Genomic DNA, 10457 nt, shown 5'->3' with positions numbered 1-10457 from the left:
CGCAACCTATAGGTGTGTTGGGCGAACCTTGGCTTTTGTTAGCTTCAACTAGTGACTCTCACGGGTAACCTAATCTTTTGTTTTTATGAGTTTCAACAGACCGATTCAAGTGTGGTTTCGCCCAATCTACAAAAAGCTGCGTTACATACTCGTTGCCAAATAAAACAAATATTTGCTCTCTTGTTTCGAAAAAACAAACGAGTTCATTTTGTGGATTTTGTTTTTTATTTATGGATCATTGTAAAACTTCAAAAACGAATAGAAAGGCTACTTCACCTAACTTTGTTTCACTAGACGATATAATACAGTTGGTCTCTAGTAATTATGTTTTAAATTTGAAGAGAATAATTATGTTACGATAAAAATGTTTTAAGTATAGCTGTTGTTCTATAAATATTTTCGATTTCATTGCTCGTCTTCTTCGCTGCTGCTGCTCTCCTCGTCACTGCTGCTATCGACCAAAGTGGCATCCATCGTCTGCCCACAACTCTGGTTGGTTTCTCAAACTGCTTTGATGACTGACAGCTTGTTGAGTATCTCTGAGGGCTTGAAGCCAGTATCTAATTTTTTTTGCGAAGAGTAAACTTTTCAACCAATAGATAGAGGCATATCAGTTGACTACTTCGTGTTCTGGCGTACGTAATTGTTTTTCATCAAAATTTGCGGCTCTTCGTCCAAGATAACCCGATAGCGTGTTGAACACATAAACATTTCTTCAAGAATGCATTGCTTAATCCCGTTACTCGCCCCTTTTACTTTGTAGAATAAAGACGGCCGAGTAATTGTTTCACATTGAGGCCTTTTAAATCGTTCACAATTGACGGAACAAGCTCAGGTTGCTTCTTCTTTTCCTCCTCTTCCTCCGAACCCATTCCAACAGAGCTCTCTAGTCCTTGCTGCATCTTTGTAAACTAAAACCAAACAAAGGTTGATTGACAAAAAAGGAGGTATCAGAGTCAACTGAAAAGAATATATATACCGCTGAAGACTCCGTGACCGCAAGTTCCCGGTGGATGTCCACTTCCTGGGCATACAGCCGAGACTCCTTCTTCATCGCTTCAGTCATTCCCTCCAACAACGTCTCTTGTTGCTCTGTAGAGCAACTTTCAACCACCTCCATCTAGTTCTCGGGCGTTGTTGCCTCTCCGTGATTTGCTTCCGCCATAATTTCATCCTCGATTTCGTCGACAATCAACCGGCTGTAATCCTGGCCCTCAATCAATTCTTTTGGGTCCGTTAGCCCAGCTAGAAGCAAGCTGACAGCTGAATGAATTTGAGCCCCATCTTGACAGCTAGGTTGCTGTGGTGATTGTATTATTGTGTTGAATAACCCAGACGTTTATTGCAGGAAACTCTTCAGGTTGAATTGGGCCATTTTTAGTGTAATTTCAAGAAGAAATATTTTGATGTGGAATTTAGCTAAAGTTGAGACTAACTGAAATTTTTAAAGAGCGTTATTTTAAGCAGATCTAGATGAGTTTTTTTTGAAAATTAGTGATAAGAAAAGTGCTGAATTTCTAAAGTGTATTTTTAACCAGAACTAGATGAAGTTTTGTTGAAAAATAGTGATGAGCAAAGTGCTGAAATTTATAGACTGACTAAAGTTGTAGAGCTGAATAGAATAACTGCAAATTGTAAAAACTGAACAGGAAACTTTTTTTGTCTAATTGGAGGGATGATTTCACGATAGAATTAATTTTAAATTATTTTTTTAAAGAACACGACACTGGCAACCTATAACCAATTTTAGTACATAGGTAACCTATAACCAATCTCAATACATGGAAATCTGTAGACAATCTTAAAACACCTGGATTTGGGGTGTATCCGTGTATGTATTCTTATGACTAATCTAACGATACCGGTTCTGGTTTGGTCTCGTTCGATCAAGTTTCAAAAAAGTAATTAGCCATCTACTAGGCTCAAATTACAAAGATTAAACTTACTCCTGATTGGTGGAGGATGTTGGTTAGCAATAACAAACCGTTTTTTTTTTTATAAATGACAATAAAAGAGGAATAATTTTAAGTTTAACTAACAAGTGTATCTGAAAAAAAATAATTACATCGATGACAATCGATCGTGCCTAACTGTGATCGACTTCCAGTTTTGATAGCGAAATCAAAAAAAAATTCCTTCTGGCTCAGTGTTCTCAAATCGGGTTAATTTTTTCAAAAAAGTGTCAATCATAATTTATAGAAATTCAAAGAGCTTTAATGTCATCTGTTTTTTTTCTTTGAAGTTGACGTCATTGTTTTATTATCAGTATTTGCTGCTGGTCTTAATATTGTACATTGTACGTACAGTAATTCCGTTTAGATTTAACCGAGGGATAACGAAGCAAGATTCTTTTGTTGTTATGATGTTTTTTGCCTCCTGTGTCGTGCAGTTAGAACTCATCTCATTTGTGTTAATTTGGATCTTCTAAATCAGTTTGGAACTTAGCTTAGACTACAGTGTAGTGACGTTAACTTTAAACCTTTTGTTAGATTACTCTGATTAGTTATGGTACCTTTCTTTATACGATGATTGCTTGATTTATCATGTCTAGAATTCATTTTTGACCAACTTCGTTTAATGTAAGAATCATTTTGCAGCAACTAGTAGGGACTATTTGGATTTGGAATGTCATGAAACAAAATGTCTGTGTGGAATAGTCCCAGCGTAGACTAGGATTAAACTACATATTGTTTCAAGGTATTTCTTAGGCCTGAAAGACTGCAGGTTCAAGGAAGATGCAATTTTCACTAATTCTTGAATATCATGAGCCGCCGAGATGGCTCGACAATTTTTCTTACTGGCATACCCTGCTATTTTAACTTTACATAGGAAGGTGAATATATTTTGATTAATGACTAAACTTTCGATTAAACCCGAAGAGAGAATTTCTTAGCAAAAAGGGAATCGCCAGTGTTGATATTGTAATGAATAGCTCTGATGAGATCAGATTTCTAACCGGTTTTTGTTTCGTTTCAGATCAAAATGTGCTCTAACAGATGAGGTTTTCTGTTTGACATTTGATCCATTGTTCTCTGATTTTGAGTAGGGAAGTAAGTAAGATGAGTCGCAGGTACGACAACCACAGCCAAAGATATCCGTCTCCTAGATCCAATTTCAGAACTGAGTACCACATTGGAAACGGATACATCAACCCACGCCCTACTGACAGCAGAGATAATAAACCCGCAAAGAGGTTAATAAGACTTGTATTTATTTTACTAGGCTGTGATTAGAGGTATGTGAAAAGAAAAATAGCATACCTCCTACCAAGACTCGCATGTATTTAAACTGGGTATGTGAATTGAAGATTCAAAAAAAGACCTTACGCGCTCGCTGAAAACTTAAATAATGCTCATAATTTTGTTATGAATTTTAATTCTCATGTATTAAGAGGCTTTTTTACAAATAAATTGTGCCCAATTCAAATGATTATATGATTCGCGTTAGTTTCGTGTCTTCGTTCATGAACATATGAATCACGATAAATTTTGTTATTGATAATTGAATACTTTGTGATTTTTATGCTAAAGTATGGCATATGGCTAATTTTGGACATATGTTCCAGTATGTCAGCAAATAGCAGAAAGGAAAATGAGAAAGTACTGTGGCATGCATGAGTCAGTATGTATGACAGGGCTAAATTCATTCCATAATTGAAAATTTATGTGCCTATTCATTTGTTATTTTGGCTAAGTTTTTGCATTTGTGTAGTATATACACACAGGAACTGCTTTCAATGAGGAACAAATCTGAAAGTCATTCCCGATCCGAAGACAGCGAGTCAAGTGGAGAAATCGAGCGCCATGGTCACAATAAACAAAAAGATGCTGGATCCAGAAACCGTTATCGCAGTTCCTCTGAAGACTCAGATCGTTCGAATGAGCCACGGAGATCTGGCAACGATAGGAGACATCGCGACGAATCGTCTGGTAGTGAACGTGGGTATGAACAGCGTTATAAAAAGCGATCGAGTCGACATGGTTACGAAAACAGTTATCATCGGTCGCTGAAAGGTAAAAAGAATCAGAAGAACTATTCGTCTCAAAGTAGTTCAGGTGATGATAATTACGAGAAAAGATCACGTTCACGGAGTTACAGAGAATCGCCAAAGCGACCAACAAATAATTATGAAAGCCTTCCAAAAAGTCATAAAAGGGTACGATCTGGTTCTGAATCATCGGAAGAAAGTGTACGAGAAGTTGAGCGGTTGCCGTCACATAAGACGACCACCCGTGAATCGCCCGAAAGCGAAAGAATCCGAATCAATACTCCTGGCAAATCTAAAAGAATTGGAATTAAACCAAAAATCGAAGAGCTGGTTATGAACAAAAAAGAGAAAGAAATTAGAAAGAGCTCGGACGATGATCCATACGAACCGGTAAGTCGTGATGATACGCCTCAGGAGCAGCGAAACGCGAGCACTGCCGACAGTGGATCGTCGCGAGAAGCGAAATTGCACATGTTATGTACTATGGGTTTGGTAAAAGAAAACGAGAAAAATGCTCTGCCAAATGAGTATATCGATGAAATATGGGATGCAGTTTGCAAAGTAAGGAAAGAGAAAATAAACTCTGAGATGGAAAAATTGACACCACAGGGTCGACTGGAACAGAAGATTAAAATGGCGGTTGACGGGAGGATTAGTAATATGTACCCGAAAGCGGACGAGATTTTGTCGAGTCAAAGAGAGGCGAAAAATGGCAAGGGTAGATTTCCGGACTACGCAAATAAAGCGGGAATGAAGACTCCGACTATTGACATCGGAGAGCGGAAACAAGTGGCAGATGCACTGACTGTGAGAGAAAGGCAGATCCAGTTATTGAAGGAGGAACTGGAAACGGTGGAAAGGGTAAGTAGTTTGAGTTGTTTTTGTAACAGACGGCACAGCAGAAGTTAGTTTAGTCTCAAATGACGAAGGTCTGCAGGTCTAAATTGTGTTTGTGCTCATCTGTTCTCTGTACACTTGCGAGGGCAAATAACTTTCAATCGGGAACCAGACATTTTTTCCGTAAATAACTTTTCTTACATTTGTAAGAAATTGAACTTGCTTTATTATGTGACCTTTTATATCTTTCCTGATACTTGCCATATGGTCTGGAGGTGATGCAGTTGCCTTGGAATCCTTTGGACTGGGTTGGAGTCCCGGTCGTACTTTTTTTCGTATATATGAATCTGAAATTTTTCCGATAAATTTGCATTCTCGGCCCATTGTTTGTCTGCCTATGCTTTGACACAAAACGAATTTTTCTTCCGCTGCAAGGCCTTTTTCCTGTGACTGCAAGAAATATTGATTCTCTCCTGTAATTTTGAATTTACTAGATCTGGCTCTACATATTTTCCTTTTTTCACTTGAAATTATCATTCGGCCTACTTGGTATCGCCATATGCTGTATCGGCTTAGTCAACTTGTTTTGTGTCGTTTGAAGGGCAAAAAATAGTTGTTTACTTATTTAAGGTCAGTTGTCGTAGAAAAAATCAAAGTTTCGCTCAAAGTTTTTAGTTTTAATGGCGACAATGTCTTACGGTTTTTTTTCGTTTTCGGCTCAACGATCGTCTAACACTTATTGTCGGCTTAGCGGCCCCTCGATAAGCAGTAAAAGCCAATGAATCCTGGTGTTTGTGTTACCGAATGTTTTTGTAAACTTGAACTTTTGTTTAAAAAAAAAACTGTTTTTTTTCAACGATTGTTTTGACTTAGTTGTTTCCGTCAGTTGATGTAGTATATGTTGAGGCTCTTAAACATTGCTGTATTGACAAACTCAATAAATACTACTTCGGTCTCTGTTCGATGGCTAGCAATGCTATGCTTGCTTCATATTGTAAGTGGTACGAAGTTCCAGCTCGCCTCTGTTATGAAGTTCGGTTCCTTCCAATCGATTTTTTTATTACCTTCGTAATTAGCAAATGCTTTGCAACCGGGCACTATACTTTTTGCCGTAAATTTGTGCTCTGCCGCTAGTTTAGACCTTTCTGTTTCTGAAATGGGTTCTATTATATCACGTTTATTGACAACTCGTGATATAATAGGTTTAATTAGGAAAGCTTGATCCAAGAAAGAATCAATTATGCGTCAGTTGTAATAGGTTGTGTCTGCTAGAAGACTAATTTTTCAATTTTTCATCGGCTATCCTTATTTTTATTTGGAAGTGGTGCGAAGATCAACTTTGCCTCTGTGTCTAAATACTAAAATCAGTTGAACCGCAATTTTTGGAGAATGGAGTTAACAATTCTAGATTTTTTTTCGAAAACGACTGCTACGGACTTTTCTCTATTCGCTTCTGTTGGAAATTGTTGCCCAATTTAAATGATCCTTCGATAAAATAAATCCAATTTCTGTGGTTTAAGCAGAAATGTCCACGCAACCACTAAAAAGAATTGACTACAGAATTCTGTTATAGTCTAGAATTAGATTTTACTCTGAAATAGTCGAATTTGGCCTCTTTGTAGCCTTCATGGTGAAGTCTATGAGAGCCATTGTATTTTTGGACATCGTTTTTTTAGGCGATTGAGAAGCAGTTCCGTGTTGGCCGAGGGGAGAGAGACGAGGAAGTTCTGAGTGAACAGATGCGACTGGGGGCTGAACTGAAGAGCAAGATATCTCACATGCAGAGAGACAGAGAGGCGCTCAAGGCCAAACTAGTCACTCCCAGGTCGCCCGTCAAACCCGAGACATCATCGCACAAACTGAATTCTAGCAGCACAAGTGATATGGTTAGCCGCTATCATTTCACATTTTCAGACTGGTTACCGTTTCTTAATGTTTGTCTTTCGTTTAAAAACACATTTTTAAACGAAATTCTGGTATTTGTATTGTTTTTATATTTCTAAAAAGTTCCAGGAACATCATTAACCCCCGGGATGTACCTACACCTTATTGGGTTCTTTGGCGCGCAAAATTTGGTTCAAGATTGCGCAAAAAACTCACCCAGGATCTTCAGAGCAAGGGAACAAAAAAGAGAGAAAGTTTGGCATTCCGAATTGTATCAACCGCAAAGAAGACTGACTCTTGATTAAGTTTCAACTTTCAAATGAAACTTATTTTAGATCAAGTGAGCATCCGTCACCCCAGAGCGGTTCAGAAGGGTGAGGTTGAATATTAACGCAGTCCCTGTTTTTTTTTCCAGGGTGCGTTCAATGGTGGCGTGGGTGGTGCTGATAGTGACAATGCAGCAGTTATGCTTGATCTGCAGTTTGACTACTATGACGGAGGGAGGCACTACTGTAGAATGTGTGATGACACATCCAACACAATCATTCACTTCCTCACACACCTACACTCCACAAAGCACAGAGAGGTCAGACAGCTAATGATTGAAAAAAAATGTCTAATCGAAGAAAATATTTTAATCTTTGATGAGCATGTGCATTATTTCGATGTTTCTGAATTCTGTGTTTCCGGGTACGGGAACACGTTTCAATGTTAACCTTTTTTTTTATTTGTGAGTGTAAATTTTCGAAGTCATTGATGACGACCTGTTTACATGCAGTCTCGATGGAACAATCGTTTAATCGAGTTTCTAATAATTGTTTTTAAACAATACTTGCCGAATTTTTCGATAAAAAATAGTTGCTCGTTTTAGATTGCAAGTGTGTATGGAGACCGTCCTTGGACTAAATTGAGAGAATCGAAAGTAGAGAGAAGAACAGGCGCCGACCTATCCCCAGAGCCCATCAGTGGTTTGTACTTGTAAAGTAGACAAAAGTCCAACTACATCTGAAAAAAAATATCTCGAAATTGAGGCAGTTATAATGTTTAAAATATGTTTTCTTCCATCATAAGCGTTTCCATAGCAAGTACTTGTTAAGTATTAACCAATTGTGACGGCCTTTGTCCCAATTTAAAAAACGAATGTATTGGTTTCAGGAACCGAGTTTGTGATTCCGACGTTGGGTTTCTTCTGCAAGCTATGTTGCGAATTCTCGGGTGACGTTGCCGACTGCGAAAACCACGTGATGAGCGAGCGTCACAACCGAAACTACCGGGTAAGTTCATTGTCTTCCCGTGTTGCTTGCTCCTATATTTTTAACTTTCAGGATTTTTCAGCGCCGATGTTCATCTTGCCGAATGTTCGAAGAGTAGAATTGAGGATCGATTTGGCTACTCAAATTTGAAGCGAAAGCGAAGTATTCTAGTTGGATTTTGCCGCTAGCAAGAAATAACAGTTTGATATTTTATAATTCTGCTCAATTTTAATGTGTTACTGTCTAATGTGTGTTGAAAATTTCTAGGGTTCGTTAACGAACGCGTTTATTATTCCAATGTGATTTACGGCTTGCCTGTCATTGTACTTCGAGGTATTATTGAACTACTTTTTTACCGTTTTATGCGACTTTTTTCCTTGGAAATTTCACTGAAGTATGTTTCAGGAACATCTGAAGAAAAACAAATCTTATGAGCAGAAACTCCGACTTGAGCGAAAAGGAAGCTGGCAGCAAATCTCCCGCTCGAAAAGCCGAGACAAGCCGAAACAAATTGACGAGTTGAGTATGATTCAATCCCCTGAAAGTGTCAAGCACGAAACCAAAGAGATATACGATGATGCGTTTGGGCTGAATAAACTCGTTGATGAATCTGTGAAAAAATACGGCAAACATGAGCAAACAAGGAAAGCACGAAGTAATTCGTCAGAGTCTGATTCAGGTGATAATAAAAGTCGAAGTAAAAGCTCAGCGAATAAGTCGAAGAAAAATTTTGCCGAGGAAGTAGCAGGAAAACCGAACTTTACAGTGACCATAAATAGAAGTGATGACGAAGAAGAGATGACGCAACCGAGTGAGCCAAGAGGGAACTCCGGAGTTCGGAGAGACGAGAAGGAGGTTGAAAAGGAAGAGTCTGACGACGGAGAAGCGTCGGAGGAGTCGATTATAGGTGGAAAATGGAAAGAAGTCAAACCGCCGGTAGGTTCAGTTCGAAATTTCAAAAATTCAGAAATTTATGTAAATTTGAAGATTTTAATTAGATGCATTTCTTTCTTTTGAAAAAATTTATCAAAACATTATTTTGGTTTTCATAATCATTATTTTGGTTTTCTGAGCTAAAGCCTGCATTTTCATTTTTTTTCCAAAACCGCTTGACCTCTTCAACAAACGAATGGGTTTAAATTTGTTTCAGAGCGAAATCAGTAGCCGCAAAAGCGTTGAAATGTCAATTTCTAAATCGAAATCAAAGTCGTCTCCCAGTCCATCTCCGCCGCCAAAAGCATTCAGAACTGAAAATCGGATAAGATCCGAATCAAGGTCTCCGTCTCCCAGGAGAAGATCGAGGTCCAGATCTGCCTCCCGTGATAAGAGAACATACCAGCATAAACGGTATTACAAGTCACCACCTAGATATAACTACGGATACCAGAACTCAAGGTATAATAGTGATCGTCACAGGGACCACAGGAATCGGGATCCGAGAGATAACTACATTCGAAATCGGTATTCGAGGTCTCGCTCTGACTCTAGACGTCGGCAAAGCAGTAACTCAGAGGAAAGAAATGACCGCAAACGGCAGTATTCGCCCAAACGCAAGCGATCTCCCTCAAGTGCAAGCAGCGAAAGAGAGCAAACGCCACCAAAACGGATTAAACGAGATCTGAACGAACCTATTTCTTGGAAAACGGAACTGGTTGATAAGCAGAAAGAACCAGACAATGCACAAACTATGTCTAGTTTTGCATTAAAAAAGATCTCGCTGGCGTTGACAGGAAATGACCAGTATTTCACTGAAGAATCGAAAGATAAGCAGCCCAAGTTTGGGTTCATGGAAGTTCAACCGAGTAATGAAGATCTAGATCCAGCTAAACGAGACAATAAAGAGTCGATCAGTTTCTCGATCAGCAAAGAAGACAAGCTCAAGAAACAGATTCTGGAGACCAAGATTTTCAGCCAGATACATAAACCGAAAACGAACAAATCCAGTAATAAGTGAGTTATACTTTGAATCTTAATCAATTTAACGTACTGCGCTAAGAGTAGCGTTATTTAACATAATCAGTTGAAAGTTTTGTTAACGGTTTTGTTTTGTCAAAATATAGCTCCGTAGTTTTAATTTCATCGTTTCAATTTGTTTTTTGAAACAAATTTTCCTGCTTTTACTGGCAGTTCAACAAAAAACTAATGTTTTAGTAGCGAAAGCCAGACAGGAAAAATGAAATCGTTTACTGGGAAGAAAAGTTCAAACAACCCGGCTTCTCAACAAGCCCAGGGCAGCACAATTCCCCCTGCCAATGCACCACCTGCGACTACTGATGCTGCTGCTGGTTTTTCGGGCATGACGCCTATCGGCCAACTGAGCCATGAACAGAACTACGATGACGACCCACCTCCACCTGGAATGGAATGAACGGATGATAGAAAAATGATTCGATTTCGAAGTGATCATTTCTGCAGTAAAACTAGCTTATTGTAAGCGGCACCATGAATTTAATATATTGTATTGAGGTTCAATTCACATTTATTGCTTTTTGACA

General features: G+C 38.6%; 1 protein-coding gene across 1 annotated transcript; it reads left to right on the top strand.

The window, feature by feature from the left end:
* Window positions 1-2980: 2980 nt before the first annotated feature.
* LOC134846525 (zinc finger matrin-type protein CG9776-like) lies at window positions 2981-10457 on the top strand. Its single transcript, XM_063863902.1, has 9 exons — window positions 2981-3193; window positions 3712-4849; window positions 6502-6711; window positions 7125-7295; window positions 7581-7677; window positions 7865-7983; window positions 8368-8898; window positions 9113-9912; window positions 10114-10457. The coding sequence occupies exons 1-9, from the start codon at window positions 3060-3062 to the stop codon at window positions 10328-10330; spliced, it is 3417 nt and encodes a 1138-aa protein (XP_063719972.1). The 5' UTR covers window positions 2981-3059; the 3' UTR covers window positions 10331-10457.

This window comes from Symsagittifera roscoffensis, chromosome 5, assembly GCF_963678635.1.
Source record: "Symsagittifera roscoffensis chromosome 5, txSymRosc1.1, whole genome shotgun sequence".
NCBI classification, from domain to species: domain Eukaryota; kingdom Metazoa; phylum Xenacoelomorpha; order Acoela; family Convolutidae; genus Symsagittifera; species Symsagittifera roscoffensis.
Note: the sequence above shows the minus strand (reverse complement) of the source record. Positions and strands in the feature narration are given on the sequence as shown.

Excerpts from the sequence above, each read along its gene's own strand:
- LOC134846525 (XM_063863902.1), top strand. The coding sequence starts at position 3,060 with ATGAGTCGCAGGTACGACAACCACAGCCAAAGATATCCGTCTCCTAGA. Across the intron at positions 8,899-9,112 it reads GGAAAGAAGTCAAACCGCCG|AGCGAAATCAGTAGCCGCAA; the intron begins GTAGGTTCAGTT and ends AATTTGTTTCAG. Across the intron at positions 9,913-10,113 it reads ACGAACAAATCCAGTAATAA|TAGCGAAAGCCAGACAGGAA; the intron begins GTGAGTTATACT and ends CTAATGTTTTAG.